Raw genomic sequence first — 25,174 nt, forward strand, 5'->3', positions numbered from 1 at the left:
GCTTTTTATAAGCACTTTACAGTACTGCTGTGCATTGAGAATTGAAGACACGATGTGATGTTCAAACTTCAACACATCTTTACACAGAAGCAGCTACAACTGCAATCGCGCAAACATCTGAGATTTCTACTACAGCACCAACAACTACAAACTCGCAAACATCTGAGATTTATACAACAGCTATAACTACAACCGCGCAAACATATGATATTTCTACAACAGCTACAACTACAACCTCGAAAACATATGAGATTTCTACAACAGCAACAACTCAACAGACTTTGAGTTAGTAAACTTTTTAAATGTTTCAAAATTTGTCAAAGTTAAACAGTATCTCTATCCAGCCAAAACACCTATACAATGAACTCGTCAAAAATTTTGTTTAGACTTTTTTAAATTCATTTTTAATCTTTAAACTTAAAAGTATCCTTACGAGAACTTAATATTTGAGTAGAAATTAAAAAAAAATTACATTTATGTAAAACGGTTAATACAAATAAGTATTTACAACAAGAGTAAATAAATAAACTGTAAAGAAAAACTATTTACTTGAAGCAGACGGTGGTTGTTTAGTGATATAGAAAAAATATTGCTTACCTTTTCAAATCTTTTGTGAGAAATGACTAACAGTAAAATTTATTAAAACTAGAAAAAAATACTTTTAAATAGATATACTACGTAATTTTATTAAAGGAGATTAATACTGTGTAATGGAGTTTTAAATGTTAAAATACGTAATAAAACATATCTAAAATTTAATTAGAATGAAAATAAGTATCAAACGAAGATTAAAAAAGTTGTGAAGTTTTGTTGATGTAGTTTTATTTTCAGATAACGATCGTTACAAGCAAACTGTTAAATTAAAAACTAAATTAAAAAAAAATGAAACGCTATTTATAAAATAAATAATCAACAAAGTAAATACATGTATGAAAAATTATTTAAATAAAAATAACCAACAGAAAAATTCGAATTTGTCAAGCAAAAATTGAAATGGGAGGCAGCGAGAAGTTACTGTCAACAGAGATCTGGAGACCTCATACAACACGACCCAAGAGTGTTAACTCGACGTGGAAGAAAGTTAGTTGCTTTAATTTTATAATTAATTCAAATATGTTCACATTTAAAGTCTTGATAGACGCTTAGGTTTGTAAAAAAAATTCAGTATGATTTGAAAACTTTTATAACATAATTTAGTTAAGTAGTTATATTATTTCTATATATTCGTTATTAAATTTTTCATCCAGTCTAATAAAAAAAAATCTCGCATTAACTTTTTTAGTACGGTTAGAAAACCAAAAAGAGTATGAGTAAACAATTTCAGCCAACTTAGTTATATTATAACACAAAATAATAAGTGTAATTATATTAATTTATTTTAATTAATAAAAAATTTTAGTGAAATTGCCAAGGAAATTGGATTGACGGATAATACCTACCACTTGGGAATCAGAAGAGATGCAACAAACACCAACAACTTCAGGAGAAGCAGCGACGGAGTTCAGATGATGCTGGAGGATTGGTATCCTGGCCGTCCTCGTAGCTACGATGGTTGGGATTTTTTGTACTGGTACTTCTACAATAACTCAAACAATAATACCATTTTTAACAACCCTGATTGCTCATGTTACTTTATTTGTGAATACTAACTTTGTTTGATCCGAACTTTTCATTTTATATACACAAAAAGCATTTACTAAATATAAATTAAAAGTTTTATAAATCATTAAAGAATACGTTAAATGAAATTAATTCAAAAAAATTTTTTTAATAAATTGTATTTTCAAATGCTTCAAGTTTTCTCTTCTTACAAAAACAAACAGTAGTATTTTCTTATCAAAGTTGTTTGCCTCTTATAATTTAAGATGTTAATTTTATTATCCGATTGTGTTACATAGTAATTCAAAGTATTTTAAATTTCTTTAAAATTAAAAAAGCAATATTTTGTTAGTTTTAGTGTTATCTAATTTTTTATCTGCTTATATTGCAACAAACAAAAATACTTTTTAAATCCAAGTCATTTGCCTCTTATAATATAAGATGTCAATTTTATTTGTTTTTTATTTACTATTAAAAGTGATTTCTTATTGTATTACAACAAATCAAAGTATTCTAACTTTTGAAAGCTGAATAAACACTATATTATCAAATTGTATGCTATCTAATTAATAATCTAACAAAAAAAAAACGTTTAACGAAATAGTTTTTATTTTTATAAGACAACATGGTATACTTGTGAAATCAAAATTTTAAATAAAGTGACAAAAATAAAAAAAATTACTGAGACTATCAAACTATTATTGATGGTTGTAAATTAATTTATACTAATTAGTTTTAGATTTAAAATTCAATAATTTTTTAATCAGGTATCAAAGACTTAAGTAACTTTTAAAAGATTCAGGTTTTTTTTTCTAAGCAGAAAAAAGTCAGAAAAAATTTCAGCGCATTGAAAAAATATTAAATAAAAAATAAATTGACATATAATTGAGACCAAATAACGAAACAAAATCAAAAATATAAAAGTTCAACATAACATATTTGGCAGATTATAAACTAAAATATTTTGCCTGTAAAAATGTAAGTTTTTATATATGATATTAATTTATTTTAAGTACCGATATTAATTATAATTTTATTAAATAAAAAAGCAGCTGCCCTGAGAAGTTGAACAAAATTTGAATCCAGTGTAAAAAAAAAACATTTGTTTCACAACATAAAACTGTTTTTGAGGTGAAATAAATAACCTAGCAACTACAAACTAAATAAACCTTTTTATGACGTCATAACGAAATGATTACGTCATAATTGCGTCATCAATGAGCTCAGATGTCCAAGTTTTCCTGTAATTGAATGTTCGAGTAAAAAAATTAATAAAATCTTCATAAAAAATAGTTATTTGATTGTTAAAAACTGTATTTTATTGTTAAAAACTGTTAGTTAAAAACTGTATTTAATTTTAGTTATTAGTATTTTTGATATATTTGTAGATATCATACTTAAATATTTCGTGAACAAGAACTTTTGATTGGAATTATTTTCATAATTTTTCAAGTAACTTCTCATAATTTAACTAATTAAGTATAATATAAAAAACACCAAAAATCATGACTTGTTATTTTCTTCATTTAAACAAGTTTTTAATTTTTTAGTTTTGTTTTCAATTAATAAGTAACTAGTGTTTAGGTTTAAATTTAATTTTTAGATTATAAAAATTATGAAAATATGACAAATTTTTTTATTGTTAGTTATAAGAGAAAAGATAACTTTTAAATTACATGAAAATAACTATTTAAAATGTTAGAACTTTTTTTCTGGATGTTACTAAAATAAGTTCTCCTAAAAACTTCTAAAGTAAAAAAAATTAAATTATAGTTATTGTACATCAAGTCAAAAAAGAATAAGGAAATATATTTCGACATTTATCAAACAGAAATAAAAGAAAGTTTTTTTTTTTTCTTTCAGTTTCATAAAGATGAGAAAGATGATAAAGACAAAATTACTGAACTGTAGTCAAATTTATTGTATCTATTACTAATTATTGAAAAAAAATATATACCATCATATATTTTACCTGTTTCCCTCATTCAGGGTGGCTACTTGTTTTTGGCAAATTTTCTCCAAATTTTCAAAATTTCTTTCAGGTTTTAGAAAGTACACGTTTTTGGGTCTATTTTTAGTTTGAAGTTAAATTTAAGGTTAAAACTGTGTTAAATATTATATCACGAGTGAAAGATTACTGTAAAGCTACTTAGTTGTGTTTTAATAAAAAAAATTTGGTGACAACAATTTTTTTTATCTATATGATAGATTTTTGGTGTCAAGTCAAAATTTTACTACTTGAAATTGTATAAATTGTTTAAAAATTCCAGTTTTTTTTAGCCTAAAATGTCAAATTCTAGGTTTTTCAAGATTAGAGGCCACCCTGCTCGTAATAAAACATCGAAAGCTTACTTTGCCAAATTAGTTGTTTAACACAAGCATCATTCCATTTACGGTACAACTTTGACGGTTTTTACTAAAGTTCTTTAGCTTTGACGCACATCCACATCCTTATCGTTACTTCTACAATAATGTTTTATACATCATCTTTTAGCTTAGAGCAGTTCTTCTGAACCTTTTTCTAATGGCGGAACCCTTTTTCAAAGTTCAATTTTTCCACGGAACCCCTTATTTAATTTAATATAAAATGTTTAATATAATACTTCCTGCAAAAAACAAAATAATTTCAGTGAAAAACGAATTTTTTAGCAAAACTATATTATTGTTTGAAATTATACCAATTGTAATAGTATTAAGTCGAGTCAAACTCAAAATGCGCCAGAGGCAATAGGTATTTTTTGATTCTATAATAAGTAAAAAAAAAACTAAACATGATTAATCGCAACGTCATAAAAATCTTTCCTTGCATAACAAAAAAAAAATGAACATGAACCTAATCGAATTTACAGATTACTGTAATAGACGGGTAAGAAGCCTAACGATAATAAATAAAAAACATTTAGTGCGAAACTTGAACTTTTCTCTTAGCAACAAGCATGTTAATGCGCGGCTAGATTTTAGATAGACAGAGACAGGCAGATAAGGCTAGAATCAGCATACAGTTTCTTTGCTTCGTTTTAATGTTTGTTACATGCGAAAAGCCGGACTCGCAAAGATAAGTGATGGTGAATAGTAAAATAAATTTTACTGCACGCTTTGCTAAGACGGGGTACTCTGAAATTGCACATATCCAAAAATCTAAAAGCTCCTTCCCTTTAAAACTCAATTTTGAATTGCTATCTTAAGATAGTTGCAGAAATTTGTTTTCTGTATCTTTAGAAAGATTCACTTCTTCTGAAGCAATATCTCACATAAAAGGATTCAAAATCCATAAATTTCCGATGCGAAAATCTTCAGGAAAATAATGATGAAACTTTATTGACAAAAGATCAAGGTGATTGTATATTTCGTCAGAGAAGTTGAATTCTATGCATTTTTCATGGGCCTCATCAAACCGGTGAAACATCGCAAAATTACCATTGCTAATCTTTTTCTTCCAAAATTTAATTCTAATTTAAACGCCTCAATCTTGTCTGTCATGACAAAAATGGAATTTTGCTTCCCTTGCATGCTTAAGTTCAAAGCGTTCAATTCTTCGAAAATATCGGTGAGATAAGCTAGCCTGGCCAAAAAAACATCATTTTCAAAGAAGTTCACTAATTCTGAGCCTTCATCTTTAAGAAAGGTGAACACCTGCTTCTTTAATTCAACGAGACGAACCAGTGTCCGCCCCTTCGACAGCCAGCGAACTTCGTTGTGATAAAGAAGTCGCAGATGGTCAGCATCTAAACTTTCACATAGGTCTTTAAAACATCTGGCCTTTGTGTCACTTTTCTTTATATAATTAACAGTTTTAATCGACGCTGAGAGAACTTCTTGTAAACAAGAAGGAAGATGTTTTCTTGCGAAATTTTCTCTATGTATAAAACAATGTATCCATTTAGCTTCAACTACATCATTTAGCTTTATCCTTCATTTTCCTCACTGCACCATTTTTGGACCCAGTCATAGACGCTGCACCGTCAGTACAAATGCCGACACATTTATTCCACTCTAAACCCTTGCTGATGAAATAATTTTCGACACATTTCATTACTTCAACAGAAGTTGTTTTTGTGGGTAACTCTCCACAAAATAATATATCTTCGTTGAATTCTTCCTGGGTTACATGACAATTCAAATTCGGACAAGTCAAATTCCAACAATACAAATTCTTAAAAAAAGTTCAAAAGACTATATTTCAATAAGTAATATAAATTAGAAAAAAATAAAGATATATATGTTGATCTTATTAATATCTTCAGGCCACTTTTTCTTTTTTTGCAAAATCTGAAACATTTTTCAAGAAACTTTAAAATGTTCTAAAATTAACTATACTTATTACCTTATTTAAGCTATATCTCAAAAAATATTTAATGTCTTGCGAAAAGAAAAAAAATATCTTGTAGATATTAATATGACCTACATATTAATTTTTTTATATTAGACATTATTTTTTTGTTTGTTGCCCTTTCTATTTTATTTTAAGAACTTTGATTGTCGGAACTTGAACTGTCCGAATTTGAACAGTCGTGCACCCCTTCGTTGAATCCTTCCTGCCCACACAATTTCTAACAAAAACGAGTAACAAGGCGTTGCTGCTTACGTTAGTGGACTCGTCTAGTTGCACAACATAAAATAGAATGACTTTTAATTTCTCCAGTAGTTGATCCTCTGTATCACTAGCCATCTCCATGACCCTAGGTTGGATCGTGTCATTAGACAGAGGAATTGTTCTAAGTTTTTGATGCAACCTCCTCGCACAGACCAATATGAAAGAAAGGGTATTTTCATGACTTCACTAACAATAAAAATTCAAAAAATTTTCAAAAATTTGCGCAATCATTTGCGAACACCTATAAATAATGAATACCCATTAAAAGTTCTACCGCTAGATACACACTAAGCAGATCAATGAATGCTAAAATTATATATGTTTTCCGTTTTTTTTTGAAGTTTTATGGCTTATGTTTTTTTTTCTTTCAAATTTTTTTTTTTAATTTCGAAAGGCTTCGCGGAACCCCTGAGAGGCGTTGCGGAACCCTAGGGTTCCGCGGAACCCCATTTCAGAAGCACTGGCTTAGAGTATCTAGTTTCTGAACTATTATTTAATTTTTATATTGGGTTGATGTAAATGGTGCTGTAGCCTTCAGAGAAAGTGGTACATTATGGCTTTTTTTCAGTTTTTTTTGAAAATCTAACGATAAACAAATAGTTTTGACTTAATGATTTTTTTATACATATGAAATAGTATTCTGTTAATTCGTTATGAACGATTTTTAATAAAACAAATTATTTTTAAAGATATCTTCGATTTACTGTTTTCAGTATATTGTGTATTATCTCACTAAAAATTAAACTTTAAAAAAAAATGTTAAAAAGTTCACACAAAACTATTTATTCTGCATTATGCCCATGCACAGTTTATTATTTAACCAAATATTTTCAGAAATATTGAGCATTGAATTTTTATTTTTTTTTAGTAACTGTGAGCTGCTTAGTCTTTGTAGTACAAAAGAATTGTAAATAATTTGTTTTAAAAATTTTTGAATAGGTGGCGCTAAAGATTATTAAACTAGTTTATTACATAACTTGATGCTGATTTTCATCAACATAATAGCTAAAGTATAGTTTAGAACAGGGTTTTCCAAACTCATTTACTAAATCGCCCCCTTTTCAAAAATTTGAAAAAAATTGTTCCCCACGATTTTATAAAGTATTTTTTTCTCTTTAGTACGCACTTTTGAGTCAAAAAAGTTATATGCGAAATGTAAATTAGTCTGGAACTTCTTATGCACGTACTTTTGGGATGTGTTCAAAGAAATTTACAGGGCTTTAAAATTATTTACAGTTTTTTTCTTATTCGCCCAGTAAAGTGTATTAAAATACTTATGTATCAAAAAGCTTTGTATAATCTGTAATTAATTCTGTTTAAATATGATTTTTTTAAACTATAGAAACCTTTAGGTTAGTTGTGGACAAATTTTTTAGCCAGCAAGTCATTTTTAGTAAAAAATCCTTTCTAGTGTCGACTTGTTAAAAAAATGTACTTACGGGCTGCATAATTAAAAAAACTTACATATAAGAAAATTAAAAAACCTCGAGCAGTATTGTAAAAAATTTATTTACTATTATTGTGGTTTAGGAAGTACTTATTGTGAACTGAAAATCAAGTTGAAGGCGTATTTAAAAAATATAGGGTCTAAAAATTATTTTTTTAGATTCGCACAAGTAGTTTTCAAGTTACTTAGCGGGCCGTAATTTAACTGGACCGTACGTTACCCATGTAAAACCTTAACTAAAACCTGACATTATAATATCTCTAATATAACGAATTTCGGACATTTAGAAGTGAATCCTAAGTAACTTATTTAAGTTGCACAATATACTTAAATCATTTTTTAAATATGCATATTCTAAAATTACTTTACCATAGATTAAAAAACTACAAAAGATTGATCAGCTTATTTTACACAAAATGAAACAAAAATTAAAACATCACTGCTGATCTAGTTTGAGGAAGTTTGACCGACTAGTTGATTATCTCACATGAAAAGTGGTTTTATAAATAGCTTCTGTTAATGCAGTAAAATTTTAATGCTAAAAGTTATTGTAAGCAAGTTAGTTGTAAAGTTAAAAATGTAATTATAAACTTTTTAAACTATATGTTTCGTAGTAGAATACCATGAAATAGTATTTGACTTGGAATGATCTTTAAAAAACTTAAAATTAATCCTAACAATAATTTTTATCTTTATTTAAATTTAAAAAATAAACATCAAAGGTTTTACAGTTAATTTGTTAATAGAAAGTAATCAATTAAATAATATATTAGATTAAAATTTTATTTTGTAACTGTAAAATCTTTTCGATGGCTTATGTATTTCTGTTCAAAAATGAATTTGTTTTCTAGCTATCAACCTGTAATAATTTAACAGAGAAAAATAGTGAAAAATTAAAAGCTAGGGTTGAACTATTAAAATAAACAACATACTTAAATTGTCAAAACATTTTGAACTAAAATAAAGGTCAGCCTTTCTACACATAATACTGTTTATATTAATGAAAACCATAAAACTTAAATTTATAGCTTGCAGCCTGTTATAAAAAACATTTAACTTTTTACAGTCTTAACTGGCTTTTCTTTCGAAATTTTGACATCTAGTTCAATTGTTGAGAAACGATTTACATAGGAAAAGGTAGAAGTTTTGTATTTATTTTTTCAAAGCTTTTTATTGTAAAAATTAACAATGTATAATATAACTAGTTGTAAAAAGTATTTTAAAATATTAAATATAATTCTTTTAGATGTGTCTTGTCTACCTCAGTACCTACTATTTTCCATTACTTTACTCTTAACAGGTTAATATTTAAAATGTTAAGGTTAAGGGCGTAGGAAAGATCAAACATTTGAAAAATTTAATAAAAGTGGCTATTAATGGTTACATGACAATTCAAATTCGGAGAATTCAAATTCTTAAAAAAATATATGAAGACTATATCTCAATAATTAATATAAATTTGAAAAAACATATGTAGATCTTAACTGATCGAAATATATATTTAATCGTTTGCTAACCAAAGATCCTAGTGAAACAAGTTCACTGGAATATAAATAAATAAACAAGTTATACAGTTATCTTCTTTTATTTCATCAACATATGTTTCTGTGTGTTAACTAATCAACACACCTCAACTAGGTTATTAATGGAAAGAAATACTCTTTTATGTAGATCTTATTGATATCTACAAGCCACTTTTTGCAAAATCTTAAAAATTTTTAAGATGTTTTAAAATTACTAAAAATAATTATGTTTTTTACTTTATTTCAGCCACATCTTAAAAAGTATTTAATGTTTTGCAAAAATAAAAAAAAATTGCTTGCAGATATTAATAGGACCTACATATGTATTTTTTACATTTGACAAATATACATAACGTTTTTAGTAGTGTCCGTTTCAAATTTTTTTTAGACAGTTTGAATGTCGGAATTAGAGTTGTCCGAATTTGAATAGTTTGAAAACTTAGAGTATATACTGTAAGATAGGTATTACAGAAAAAAAAATCAACCAAATTTTGAGGTATAACAATTTTTGTAAAATAATTCTGAAAAAACCGTACAGAATTGAAAAGTTTTAAAAAAAATTTTATTGAAATTTAAAAAATATACTGTAAGTCTATTTTCTTAATTTAAAAAAAAATTAATTCAAAATGTTAGGAAATGTTCTTTTTAATATCACAAACAGCTAAGGAAGCGGATTAAAAAAAGTGCTAAAAAAAATTATAGCCAAAATTGAAAAAAATCTTTATTTGAAAAAAAACAGTTGTTAAAAAAAATTAAAAAGACTGTTACATCCAAATTTTTTAAAATTATTAAGAAAGTTTTTTAAAACAATTGCTCAAAAACTAAATGAGATAGACTTTTAGTGAAAAAGTCGTATTTTGAACGTAAGTATGAATTGTTACCAGTTTCAACTGATGAGAGCAAAATTATTACAACATTTCTAAGAGATTTAAAGTGCGATGGAGCACAAGATATTTTCAACGTAGAGTCGATGAACATTTTCAAAATGAAGGATACCACTTTAGTGAGTTAACCTGATAAGAAAATCAACAACCTTATGTTAATGCACGGCACTTCTTACGAAAATGCCCTTGAAATTGTCGACAACGGATTTAAGAACTCTACTGCCGGTGCATTTGGCAATCGAGTCTATCATACGGAAAGTATAGATGTTGCCCTTCATTACTCCAACAGAAGAAACATCGACTGTCTAAGAAATGATAAATACAAAACTACAAATCATGTATTCCTCAACGAGATAGTTGCGCCCAATTTACAAGAAACCATGTTTGACGGCTATTATAAACGTAAAAGAAATAGTGTTAGTAACAACTTTCACAAATACATATACAAAAAGAGTCAGGAAACCACTGATAAAGACTACAGATGCGATGCTAAAGGTAGAAAGGACAGATGTTCTAAAATCCAAACTACCAGTTTAGCAGGTGAATACGTAGCAGACGCTACCTTTGTAAAACCCAGATATTACATTGAACTGAACACTTTACTCAATAGTAAAACGTATAATCAGTCTGTACACTTTCTTAAAAATAGGTTCCAATAAGTTTATAATACTTGAACCAGGTATTTTTTAAAATGCGGCCTATAAACTAGTTGCGTCACAGGAAGCTAATTTTAAACATGGCCTGCAATGAGCTTTTTAACTTTAAATTAATTAGTGAAGTACAAACAAGTTCACGATTTTTTAATGATGAAAGATTACAAGTACATTTTACTTTCTTGTTAGTTAACAGATGCCTTTCAACTATCTAACTACTCATTTTCTTTTATATTTTACTTTAATATTTTTTCCAAAGGGACTGTTGGCCGCAAATACTTGTTCTTTAAATAAATCTTGCATGTCCTACATAAAATTCTATCCACCCCTAACTTAAAAATAAGATAGTTATACACTGAACACTTTAATTAGATATTTCTTTCATATGATTAGATAAATTTTTAAGGCTTGATTTTTTTTCTACTTAACCTAGCTCAACAATAAACACAAAATAATGGCTAAAACTACCTTAGCTACAAACAGTTTTTTTTAATTGTTTCTGTAGTTAATTGTTTTTTTTTTAATTAAAATATTTATGATTTTATCCAAAGTAAACAAAATGACTTATTGTTTTCAGTAAAAAATCAGTATATTAGTTACATATAGTACAATAAGGTATGTATCTAATTTATAAACTTTAGTGTTTTAACACCAAAAGATAAGGGTTTACAGTATGTAATAAAAGTAGCATCACTTACTTGCATAGGGTTTATGAAAACTTTTTTGTTAGTTTTAAAAAGTACTGAAGAAGTATTTTATCAAACATATACGTTAAGAGTTAAATCCTAGGTAAATTTAAAAAGTTTATAACAAAGTTATGTGAATTTTGAATCAAGAATTCTAACCTAAATTAAAAACAACAACAGTAATAAAAATTTTATATGACCCCAAGTTTAAATAATTTAAACTTAACATTAAAACCAAGTTCTTGAATAACCGAATTTAAAACGGTAAAAGATGTAAAAAATTACTACATGCTGTTAAGATATAAACTAAAATCAAACGTGTAATAGACACTGTGAGCAAAAATTTTTTAAGAAATTTTGAAAGTAAAATAAAACTTTAACATGGCCCTCCAATAAGATTGTTTAGGCCACAAAATACAGATTTAGTTCACATTGTTTAATTCAAATAAAAAATAAACTGTGTTTGTTTTTTATCCCAATTCGAGTTTAAATATATAGTAGTGCTTATTAAACTAAAAAAATCCTTGAAGACTTTTTTTACTACTTTTTTATTTAACATAAAAATAAGAGTAATTTTAAACTAAGCTGGTTGATATATAACTGTGAGACTTTTGTTTGCTGTATGAAGTAAAATGTAGAAAAAAATAGTTTGCACATGTATCTTAAAAATTAAAAACATTTTTATATTTTACGTAAATTTTTTCTGTTTATTTTTTATAACTGTTCATGTTTATAAAAGTATCTTACTTTTACTACTGATAAACTTGTAGTACATTTTAAAAATTTACAAAAAGCACTTCGGTTTAAGCTTTTGGAATAAATTAATAAATTTTTGTTTTTGAGGATTTGTTTAAAAAAAAACAGACATTTTTTTTTTGTTAAAAAATTAGTTACAGTGATACTTAATTTTAAAATACGGATCTTTTTTTACTTTAAGTTCCTGCCAGATCCGGATCAAATAATAACTGAACCAGCTGATCACAGCAGATCACTAATTTTTTATTAAATTTGACTAAATTTGTTTAGTGTCAAGTTTTATAAATAGTAATTATTATAAAGTTTAATATAAAAGACAATTAAATTTAATAAATTAAAAAAAATATTGAGTCATCCTTAAATCTACAATAAATGTGGCTAAAAAAGTGAAACAATAAGTCACGAAAATGCAAGACTTCCGTCTAAAAGTAAACTAGGATCACCAATATCCAATACGATTGTAAACAAAACGTGTTAAAATCAAAACTAATTTTCGTGAATAAACTCACAGAAATGCAATTAAACTTCAGCTCAACTAGCAACACTATTTAAATAATCATATAAATAAAAGTTTTAGAGAATTATATAAATTTCTGTCGCATAGATGTTTGATGTTTTTTCTTGATATTTATGTCAATTATATTCTTGCAGCAATTTCTTAATAAAAAAATAAGAATAAAACAAAAAGTATTGCAACTGTTAGTTTAAAACTTAATAAAGCTTTTTTTTTAATTTGTTGACTAAAATCATTATACGACAAATCTAATCAGTAGAGTTAGCCGAACAAAATTTCTCATCTCGATTTATCTTAAACTATATATACATTTAATCATAAACTTTATATGTAGTCGATTATGAGATCACAAACTAAAACATAGAGTATATATGTGAGTGATACAATTTTTTCTTGATGTTGATAAAAGTAATTTTTTGTTGCAATAAACAATATCAAATTAATTCTGGTTTGGAAATTTAAATACCAAAAGTCAAATCATGAATTTACTACTGAAAGTTTAAATTTGACAAAAATATTTAACTGGTTATAATAAATATTTGTGTTTTCTCACTTGTATATCTTCTTTGTAGAATATCAAAAAGATTTATCATCTCACCTAAAAATAATCTACTGATTTTTTTAAAAGTTACATTTAAGTTTATATGTTTAATGTATAAAATATCATAATAAAAACAATAAAACTATAATTTGGTTCTAACGGCAAACTTTTTTTAAACCATTTTAAAATTATATTTTATATTCATTTAATTCAAATTATTAGTAACATTAGTCATACAAAACCACACACTTAATTTACAGTTTTTTTAAATAAACAGTTTAATTTAAGTTACAATGTCATAAACTTGACTGTTATTTTATATACCTCGGTGTGATTATTTATTCTAAGTATTGCATGTATATTTCAAAATTTTATGAATAACTTGTTGTGAAGTCTTATGTTTGATAGTAAATAAAATTCTATGAACAATAAGACTACATTTTCGAACAATTATAAGTTTATTTCAAGTGTCTCTCAAATTATAAAGGCTAGAAAATGATTTTATGTTGTGGTTTTCAGAAAAAAAAAAATTGAAAAGTTTATTTAAATACCTTGGCTTTATTCAAGTTCGAATTTTTTTTTTCTATCTACCAAATATACAAATTAATAAAAAAATAGTGTAGCACTGTTTACATCTTGGTTAATAAAAGAAAGCTTTTATTTTAAAAAGTTTCGCTTGAAGTATTTTTTTAGGTAAAGACGTATGTGGCATGAAGTATTGTATTATTTAAATGTAATTAGGTTAAACGTTTTATTTCTTTGTAACGTGTTGTTTTAAAGTTATTTCATTTAATGTTCATTTAAATAACTTGAAACAATTAGATGAAGTTAAGCATTGTCTCAGTGGATGTAACAAAAAATTAATGATTGCTTACTAACTACATGATTTTTTTCATGAATATCTAAGAAACTGGGTAGTTTTATTTCTGTTTTAAATGATTCATACAAACGTAAGATGTAGCTATGTAATAATAACATTTAGGATACTAAAAGGAATTCTATATTCAAAAAACCGTAAAGAAGTAAAATAACTCATACTTTCTTTTTTAAGTGTAAATTGTGTAAAAATCTTTAACAAAAACCAAGTAAGGTAGTAGGTTAAAGTATATAGTGTTGCTTATTATTATTTAATTTAACTACTTTTAAAATATTCTGACGTTACAGCTAACCATGCAAATGTTAGTTTTATTAATTTTTGTTTAAAGAATTATGTTAATTTTAAAGCTTTTAGTAAGTTCATGTATTGTTATTTTGCGAAAAGTACATTTAATTGTTATTTTATACTTAGCAAATATATACTAACAATTTCATATCAGTTTCCACTAAAGTGAATGAATTAATTTTTGAGTGATATTTATGTGGATAACATATTTTAAAAAATTTTTAGAGCTGATACTAGTGTACCGATGGTGTGGGAACTCTTAAAAATAATCTATTTAAAGCGGATTCATAGGTAATGATTGTTTTATGATTTTAGGGCGTGGGAATATTTTGTAAAAATAATGCATTATGATAAGCTTTCCCACAATAAAATTATTTATTTGAGAGAACTAATGCGTTTTTTAATGCATATATAAGCAATTTCGGCAGAGCATTCGGCAGTCATTGGTTTGCTTAAAGTTAAGATTCATTTTAAACATGTTAGTTTAAGATTCTTTTTTGATTAAGTTATAAGATACTTATTATAATTGTATTATCATTTGTGTTTAAATGTAGTTCTAGTATAGAGTGATGTAATTGTATCTTTGTGTTGTTTAGTTTATGTTAATAAAATATAAGTGTTGTTTTGATTGTTGTACTAATCTACTTTACTTATCCCTATTACCCCTTAATAACATCTATGTAACGGGATATTAGTTTTCAAAAAAAAAAACAGTTTCTTGTAGAACAAGCTTAAATATCTGGTTTGTAATAATAGTTAACCGCATATAGTTTAACGCATGACACATCAACAACAAGCTATCTTTAAGGACGATATTTTAAGTGTAGTCGACAACGATAGAAAGATTAATTAATATCTAAATTTATATTTAAATAGCTTATAATAAGTTAAAGTTAAAGTCCTAACTATTTCTAGGTCCTAGATCTGTGGAAAATAATCTGATTTTGTCTTTGTTCTTATTCATTATCAAAAGCATATAGATAATAAATAAAGTACAATAGTATCATGACAAAATTATGAACTTAACATTTGCATATAACTATTATAAGTAAAACGTGGTCTAAAACTTTTTTGTAGTAATTGTTAGGTTGATTATATTTTTAAAGTTAAATTTGAATAGAGCTTATCAACAAACATTTAAAAACATCTGTTAAAACATTTTGTGACAAAAAATTAAAATCCTTATGCTTAATACGTGTAACTAAAATCATATGCCATAAAAATGTGAGTCTTTCCTATCATTTCCTATATATCCGTGTGTATAAATGTAGTCAGATCCAGTCGGATAATGGTTTGTATAAAACCTTGATAAGCTAAATCTTAATTTTAAATTAATAGTTTTTGTTCGGTTTTGATCTTATAAAATTTAAATAGAAAAATCTATTATTTTATTAAAATAATCATCTAATATTATTATTTTTTTAACTTGTAAAACCGCCATTAACAATAAATAAGTTCAAAGTGACAGATAAACCTTCCTTTCCTATATATCCGTCACGGATAAAATTCAGTCAGACCTGATGCTGACCCAGTCGAATAATGGTTTATATAAAAACCTAGTCGGCTAAATATAAGTCTTTAATACGTTTTTGTTTGGATCGTGACCTAGTTACAAAAAATGAGAAAGAGCTATCGTTTTATTAAAATAATCATCTAAATTTGTTACTGAACTTATTTTATGTGTTAAACTTGTAAATCCACCGTCAATAATCAATAAGTTTACAGTGATATATGAACTTTACTTTGCTGTGTATCCGTTAATAGAACATCAGTAAAGAAAATTACTATTAGAAGTTTAGTAAGGTCTGGTTCTGATGCAGATTCTGGTCTCTATAAAAAGTATCAGCACCGCTAGATCTTAACTTCAAAATATATTCGGATACGGTCGTAATCGGATCTTGATCAAATTAGTAAATTAGTGAAAGAGTCAATACTAATTAAAAATAATCACTTACACTTTTACTTGAAAGTTGCCAAGTAACTTATAAGTAAACCATTAAGCATAAATAAATATTAGATGAATTTACGAAATGCAATACTAACACATTGAAAGTTTATAATTATTACTTATTAATTGTCCAATGTTTTAGAATATTTTTGATTGACACGCAAGTGTGCAAGTCTTTTCCGCGAAACAAGTACCTTTGAAGTCTACACCTGATATTCTTATTTAAAATTCAGATATGTTTTGTTGAATTGATGATTGAATCTTAAAATAAGATTTTGTTTGTTGTTGATGAAAAAAAAGCAATTTCACGTATATTTTTGTCAAAACTATTTAAACCGATTAATTTTGTCGTGAATTTAATAAAATTAAAACGCTTCGGATTTACAAAAACTAAACTTTTTCACGACTTACCTGCTATCAAAATAAGGCAGCAACCCTTTACTTTAACCATATTAATTTTTAATAAAATCAATGCTAAACTCCTAGTGTTCATGTTTTTAAGTTTTAGTACCTTACGATTTATTAATAAAAGTATGTCGATAAATATGAACACAAAAATTATGCTTTTTATTTTTTGTTTTAAATGAGTTTTAATTTATTTAATTTTCTGTAGCTTTTTAGTTTTCAATATTTTTCCAGTTTACATTTAGTTAACATATTTATTAACTGTTTAATGTAATATGACTATGTTTAAGAAAATCTCTATTGCGTTAAATAAAAGTCTTTTGTATCAAGTTATTTTACATTGTCTTTTCACTTTTGTAAAAACATAATAATTATAAGTACTTAATATTAAAAAGCTCTACAGTATAACAATAATAATTACATCAATTTAGTTTACTTTAAATTATATTTTTGATACTCCTATAATTATTTTGGAGGTGTTTCAATTTAGTGTTAAGTACAGAATTTTTTTTTTGTTAAGGCCACTTACTATTATTACTTCATCGACAAACGTTAAAATGTTTAACTAAAAAAAAAATAATCAATAAGTTATAGATAAGTATCAAACGAAAATAAAATTTTTAATGAAAACAAATATGAACTTTTTCATTATTTCATACTAGAGGGCAGGTAACGGATCTATCTACGGATCCTTGATTTTTCTACAAAATCGGTTTAAAAAATGTTTAGAATACATAATAGTAAGAGTAGTTACTTGGTATACCTAATAAATGAGCTAAAATTTCAGTAAGATTTACTCTGTCAAACAGTTAATGAAAAAAAAATATTTAAGATATAGCTTATAATGTTTAATAATTTTCAATTTAAAAAAATTCTATATATATGAACAAAAACTTGGTAAATTTATACAATAATAAGCCAAGAATAATAAATCAAAGTTTATTTATGATAACTAAACTACAAGAAAAGGAGTTTGGTCTTTAAGCTTAAGAAACTTTCAATTGTATTTAATTCTGTTCAGTTTGAACGAAGTAAAAATTACAAAATTAAAATACTTTTAAAGAATAGACATTAAAATTTAAGGTCTACAACTTAATAGAAAACTTGTTCTTATAATGTGTGAATTATAAATTTATTTTTTTAAAAAGCTTTATAATGCATTGTAATTAAGCAGTGTTGCTTGTTTTTTCATCTATAAAATTCGATAATTTAAATCTAAGAACAAATTACGTATTACTAGTACAACAACTTATAAAGAACAAGAAAAAAAAAACTTTATTAGTATATAGTGGTTTACAAATATAATTGTTAGTATATACATATAAACTTAAAAATTGTAACTCGCTTAACCAAACCTTAAACTCAATATTACTGGACAACTCTAAAAGTGATTGTGTTTAAGTAAGTTTGTTCGCTTAGTACAGTGGTAATCTTACTAACGAATAACAAAAAAGGTCATCAGTAGCTTCACATGATTTTTCTGTCCATTCATCTTTATCCGTATCATAGCAAAATACTTTTTTTGTTAAATATGGAAAAACTAATATTTTTTTCTCTAAAAAAAGCGCTTTCAAACAAAAAAAATGAAATTGCGGTGACTTAATTTGGAAAAATCTACTGCTAACTTTATCATATACTTCGCAATTCCTGTTAACAGAAGTCCCACCAAATACAAACAATTTACCTTTGATAGCGAATAAACTATGATTAGTTCTTTCATGCATCATTCTCGGCATTGGTGTCCAAGTATTAGCAAATACATCATACATTTCTACTGTTCTTAAACGGCTAGAATTTCGATCTAAACCTCCGGACACTACGATATTTTCATCAAAAACTGCGGAAGCTAAGCTTGATCTTACTTCGTTCATACTTGCAACTACTTTACAAACAGAATTTTCAGTATTGAAAGTGTAACAAAAATTTAGTTTATCGAAGTTTACAATACCCCCAATTACATACACCTTACTCATGAATTTACAAACACTAAAAAATTTACGTTCATCATACAAATCACATACATAACTCCATGTTTTAGTAACAGGTGAATATTTTTCAACTGTTTTAACTATTTTGTTATCAGTGTTAACACCACCAAACAAGTAAATTTCTCCCTTGACATAAATTGCCTCAAAACTATATCTTTCTGTTGTTAAAGGAGTATAATTTTTTACTTTTGTTAAGTTAATTACATCAAGTTCTTTTACATCTCTAACAGCCTTATCGCTAGATAATTTTTTACCTCCACAAATAAGAGTACTATACATGGATTGATTACAGTGTCTTCTATTTGTATGAGAAATAGTCTTATCTAGACACAATCTAGTATCCAAGACTTCATTAAATATTTCAACAAAGTCATCAATCATAGAAATAGACGAAGATTTATCTTTGAGGTGTCTTACAGCTGCTTCTGGTAGCAAATTAAGCCGAACTTTTAATAACAATCGTCTTGTAAACTTGCTACGTTCTTCTACGTTGTAGTTCAACCATTTTATTACTACATTATAAACTTCAACTTCTGAATCAATTTCTAAATAAGAACTCCCAAGTATTTTATAAATTGAACTAAAACCCAACTCATTAAAGCTTTTAGTATCAACCACCATAGGAAAACAACGTTCTATGTATCTAAAAGCTGCGGTGTGGGAATATGAGATGTTGAAAGTTTTTGTCAGCTGGTAAAACAATACTACATTTTCAATTTGTTGCTTTTTTTCAATATTTTCTTTAAGTTCACATGACAAGTTTTCTTTTAAGGAATGTTTGTTTGATTTAATTGCGGAAACAAATTTCCGGTGTTCTCGATTCATTTTATCTGAATTATATAATGTAATAAAAAGTTATATTATTAGATTCAATTTGTGTTACATTAGTATTTATTTATGGTGTCTATAAAGTATATGTTATAAAAACTTTTAATAATAAAAAAATAAATGATAAACTAATAACTATTTAGTGATATTTAAAGTCCCACTTTTAGCTAAAATTTTCAAATAATCAAGTTCAGAAAGCAATCATAAAAACAGCTACACATAAAATATAATATTAATCTTAATTTTTAATTGTTTCAAAGGCTAGTTTTTTTACAAACTAAACAGTTTTTAAATGTTTTGGTTAATAATTAAAATAAAATTTTTTGAAACGTCGAACTTTTTATTTAGTTTAACTTATGTAATCAAGTAATAAAAAATATTAAAGTAAAAGTTTTGATAAAACTTATATTAAATGTAACCTACCAATTTTGTTAGAATCGTTAAAGGCTTCAAGTATTTTATTCTCAAAAACCAATTCAGAGTTTTTTTTGCAACAGTTTAGAAATTCTTCAGGTTTAAAACCTTCAAAACTTCTTATTCTTTCTTGGGTTTCTAGATGCTTACTTTTCCTCTCATCATTTCCTTTTAGGATCTTTTCTGCTGACATAATTTATTTTTCCTATTTTTACTAATAAAATGCTAATCTGTAAAAAATTAAAATTATATTTACATGAAGAACTTTATTTAAATAGCTAGTTTTTCAAAATATTTCTAAATATTGTGTCAGTTGACTTATATCTAGAGCAATAATAAATTTGAAGAATTTTATTTAATAAAAACTTTAAAACTTACACACGGCTATTTATTACTAAATTTATAAAGTAATATTAGCTATGGATTTCTTAAAAACAGTTTTTAACAAAATAACCATAACAAATATTTTTAGTTATTTATTGAATTTAGATGTTATTAAGTAAAACAAAAATGTTCGGAAACAAATGAAAATTAGGCACTTTTGTTAGGTTACAAATTTTAGTTGATGTATCAAAATACTTTTATAGTCAGTTAAGTAATAATAAAATAATAAAACATTTTCTTTTTTAAATTTAATTTTTTGATATTGATTTACTTACTTATTTCATACTTTTCACTTTAAAGTAAATTTTATAAAGTAATTAATCTTTAAATTTTTGAAAACTAACCAGTAGAATTTTTATGCAGAATTTTTTAGGAAGTAGTTAAATATTTAATACTATTAAACTAAACTGCAATAAACTTACTGTTTTATATAATTTTGAAGCCACCTACAGCTGTACTCTTTTTGCTTTTTAACTCAATAAAAATAAAGCTTCTGTGATCAACGAAAAAAATAGTTATATAAAAGTAATACAGAGGCTTTAAATAAACTATTATCAGTAACTTACTCACCTATACATCCATAGTAAGTTACTTTGACTAACTCTGCATTTTATAAGAAATAAAAAAAGGAAAGTTTTAATCAATATCCTGAACAGTACTTTTGCAGCCAATATTACTTAAATATAAAAGGAAACATTTACCTTTTTCTAAAATAAACCACAATTTGTTTTATTGATAATAAAGTATGCTAAAATTTAAAAGCTTAATAATGAATATAGATCAAAAAAGCTGTATTTTATTTTTAAAAAATAATTAATTATTAAAGAAAATTACTTTCTAATACATTAAAATTTTATTAAAAATTTAAGCTTTAAAGTCGAGTTCATAAAAGAAGAAAAATATGACAATAGGTATCTTTAAATTTATTAAACTAGTAGTAGAAATTTTTTAATGAGCATTTTTAGTTTATGTAAGGCTGAATCATTAAAGCTATACTAACTTTTTAAGTAAAAGACTTAAATATATATTAAAACTTGATAAGTTTTATAGAAACTTCTTTAATATAGCCAATTGTTTTTTACAAATGCTTTTTAAGCTTAAATACTAAGACTTTTTAAGCTTGAACACTTTAAAATTTTAGTCATATATTTTTTATATAATTTTCATATTTAGGGTTTTCTTACAAAAATTGGTTCAAAGTTAATAATAGTGATCTAAGTTTATTGTTTTTAAATTAATTTATCAACAAAATAGATTATTCAAATTTTATTAAATTTAACCATCTATAAAGAATTGTATTTATTGACATTTAATGACTTCATAATTAGTATATCAGTCTTAAATTTAATATTTAACATTATAAAGTCTGCATGTAGATACATTTGTTTTATTGGTTCTACTACTCATAATTAAAATCTCATTATTTAATTACTATCTTATAAATAATAAGGTCTATTTGAGACTACTTTATATTAATAAGACAAGACAGTTCACCAATGTATTTTTTTTATTAAGAACTAAAAAACACTATTTTGAAAGCTGCTACTGAAAAATATAAGTTAGTTTTACAAATCAAATTTAAATAATTAAAACTTAAGAACCATTAAAATTTATTGAATATTACTTTTTAGACTATCACTAATGTGACAAACATGAGATTTAAAAAAACTCAAAACCAATTAAATATTGTTTAAATAATACTTGTTATATTTAAACAATAAACATGAACTAAAATCTTTGCATGTAGTATTTACTAAAGATAAGTTATAAGTTCAAGTCTCTAGGGTTTGTAGAAAAAATCTAGCTCATAATTGTGTAGGTATTGCCTGAGATATTTTGTTCTGGATGATTGATTTTGTGACACTTAGCATATAATAAAAAGGATAAATGATCTCAAAGTAGTCATAAAACTAATTTAATAAAAAATTGAGTAGATTACTAGTAAGGTAAAAAAAAAACTATAACCATCTTTTAGAATCTCAAACATTATTTGTTACTTTTAATAAAAATCATATAAAATTTTACCAGGATTTTCACTAAGAATAAACCTCAAACAAAGTAGTATAATTGGTTTAACAACAAAATACTTCCATTAAAAAACAAACATGGCTTCTTCAGTCATACAAAAAAATTACTGAAGTGTCATGCCTGACTAATTCCTATATATAGCTTTAAAACTAATTCGTCTAAAACTATTATTTCTGAAAAAATATTTGTCATTTGCTAAGCCATATCCAGATTCAATAGTAATAAGATTTATAATAATCACAGTATGGTTTGTACATTTCAAAGTATTTATTTTTTACTGGCGGGTAAAGCGCAAAATTGTATATTCTTCTGTAATTATTCGGCCTACCCCTATACTGCTGCTGATGATTCCTTTATCCATTTATATAATAACTGTTTTATAGAGTTCTCTGTGGACTTTTAAACTGCTTAATAAACAGGGTTGCCACTTATTTTTAAAAAACTTACAAATTTCTTCAAGGTTTTTTAAAGTACACATTTTTGGGTCTATTTTGAGTTTAAAGTTACGTTTAAGGTAAGAAACTATTTTAAATAGTATAAAAAAAAATGAATAGAAACTGTAAAGCTACTTAAAATATATTTTTAATAAAAGAAAAATTGATGAAGACAATATTTTTTTAAATTTATGATAGACTTTTTGAGACAAATCGAAAATTTACTGCTAAAAATGTGAATATTGTTAAAATTCCACGTGTTTCCAGGTTTTATTACAGATTTTTGTTCAAAATTCCTGGTTTTTCCAGTTTTTTTTTTTTCAAAAATTCAAAAATTCCAGATTTTCCCGATTTTTTTTGCCTAAATTGTCAAGTTCAAGTTCTTTCTAGGATTCCAGGTAAAGTTGCAACCCTGAATTATAGCTTTGCCACCAGAAAAGAAAATACTTATTGGTATATATAATTTACAATTCAAGATTTAAAATTAGAGGAATCTGCATGTAGGTCAACTTGGTTTATTAGTACTACTTATCATAATTAAATCCTACCTAATTTAATTACTATCTTAAAAAAACTAGGTTCTTATTGAGACTACTTTATATAAATCAGACAAGATAGTTTCACAAATGTATTTCTACACAAAGAACAACAGTACACTAGTTTGAAGATCTAATTCAGAAATATAAACTATTTTTATTAGCCAAATGTAAATAAATATAACTTAAGAACAATTTAAACACAAGTTAAAACTACTTCTAAAAATATTATTAATGTGACAATTATAAAGTTTTTAAAGAACTCAAAAACAATTATATTGTGTTTAAGAAATACTTTTTTTGATATTGAAACAATAAACATGCACTAAAAACTTTGCATGCAATATTTCCTAAAATTAGTCATAAACTTCAGTCTCTAGGGTTTGTACAATAACTCTCATAATTATGTAGATATTACCTATTTTGTTCTGGTTGATTGACTTTGTGACACTTAGCATATAATAAAAAGGATATATGATCTCAAGGTAGTCATAAAACTAAAATGTCGAGTAGATTACTAGTCCGGTAAAAATAACTATTACTAGCTTTTAGAACCTCAAATAACTTTTATTACTTTTTTATAAAAAGACATTAAAATTCTCATCAGAATTTTTACCTAAAAAAAATATTTAAAAAAATAGTATACTTGGTTTTAAGACTTGAAATAATTTACAAAGATTTACTTAAACAGAATCAAAACTCAACTCTCATGCCTGACTGTATAACTTAAAAGTTAATTGGTCTAAGACTACATTAATTAAATGTGTTTAAATATAAAAAATATTTGGCATTAGCTGAGTCATATCCAGATTTAATGGTTTAATAAGATTCATATTAATAACATTATGGTTTATACACTTCAAGATATCAATGTTTTACTGGCGGGTCAAGCACATATTTGTATATTCTTTTATAACTTTTTGGTTCCTTATATTTAAATATCTATTAACTAAACCAGTATTTTGTTGTTGCCTCTGCTGCCTTTTAAACTGCTAATAATAGTTTTGTCATAGTCTAGGACATATTTTGAACCCTGAACTGGTTTGTTGTTGGGACATGTCACATTCTTAGCATTTGACACATATTTTATTACTACGTCAAACTAAACAACCTCATTTTGTGCAAGTGACCTTAATAACTTATTAGGGTTGTTTTCAGTAATATCGGTATAGTAAACAAATATGTCAACCTCTTTGTCGTCAGAATGAAAAAAATATCCATTACAAACATTAAACCACACAATTTGGCAGTTATTCCAGATGCTAAAACTTTGCTGTTGTCAAAAGCTTTTTGTTTGGCTTCTTGTGAGATTTTGAATATTTTAACAGAAAGAGTTTTTGTGATAGAAAAGGAAAAGTGCTTTACTGTTTTATAATTGTCTATATGTAGACAATTATTTTGGTTTTAACCCAAAAAATCATCTACTTGATATTTATTACTTTTAATACTGCTGTTATAATCACTATTTTGACCAATATGTCTTTTGCTGTTAAAAAAGTAGCTTGATTTAAGTCTTTTTTTTTAGATCTTCAACAACTACAACTCATATTTGTTGTTTCTTCTCTCGTGAGCTGTTAATCTAAATAAGAAACAATTCTGAAGTAATGTTTATAATTATTAATATCTAAACTAAAAGTTTATCTTATTATCCCCTTCAAGTAAATAGGAAAAAGTGAACAATAATTTTTAAAAGTCATACTTCTTTCTCTTCTCAGCTTCCATTTTTTTACTTCAAGTTCTAAGGTTTGGCAATGAAAAGAATTAAACTCAGGTTTAGGAAAAGACTCTTCCGTCTCTCTTAGATTGATTAACTAGATTTTGGTATTATCTCTTTTCATATTCAACTGATA

The 25,174-nt window shown here is 25.6% G+C and overlaps 2 protein-coding genes across 2 annotated transcripts; both read right to left on the reverse strand.

The window, feature by feature from the left end:
* Window positions 1–5,494: 5,494 nt before the first annotated feature.
* Window positions 5,495–6,268, reverse strand: LOC145841983 (zinc finger MYM-type protein 6-like). Its single transcript, XM_082949313.1, has 2 exons — window positions 6,071–6,268; window positions 5,495–5,752 (listed from the first exon to the last, which is right to left on the reverse strand). Exons 1-2 carry the CDS (start codon window positions 6,266–6,268, stop codon window positions 5,495–5,497), a joined length of 456 nt encoding a protein of 151 aa, XP_082805439.1.
* An 11,789-nt stretch (window positions 6,269–18,057) lies between these two features.
* Window positions 18,058–20,135, reverse strand: LOC145841992 (kelch-like protein 25). Its single transcript, XM_082949326.1, has 3 exons — window positions 20,051–20,135; window positions 18,338–19,530; window positions 18,058–18,093 (listed from the first exon to the last, which is right to left on the reverse strand). Exons 1-3 carry the CDS (start codon window positions 20,133–20,135, stop codon window positions 18,058–18,060), a joined length of 1,314 nt encoding a protein of 437 aa, XP_082805452.1.
* Between the last annotated feature and the right edge of the window lie 5,039 nt (window positions 20,136–25,174).

The sequence above is a fragment of the Thalia democratica genome, chromosome 1, assembly GCF_965202585.1.
Source record: "Thalia democratica chromosome 1, ktThaDemo2.hap1.1, whole genome shotgun sequence".
NCBI classification, from domain to species: Eukaryota; Metazoa; Chordata; class Thaliacea; order Salpida; family Salpidae; genus Thalia; species Thalia democratica.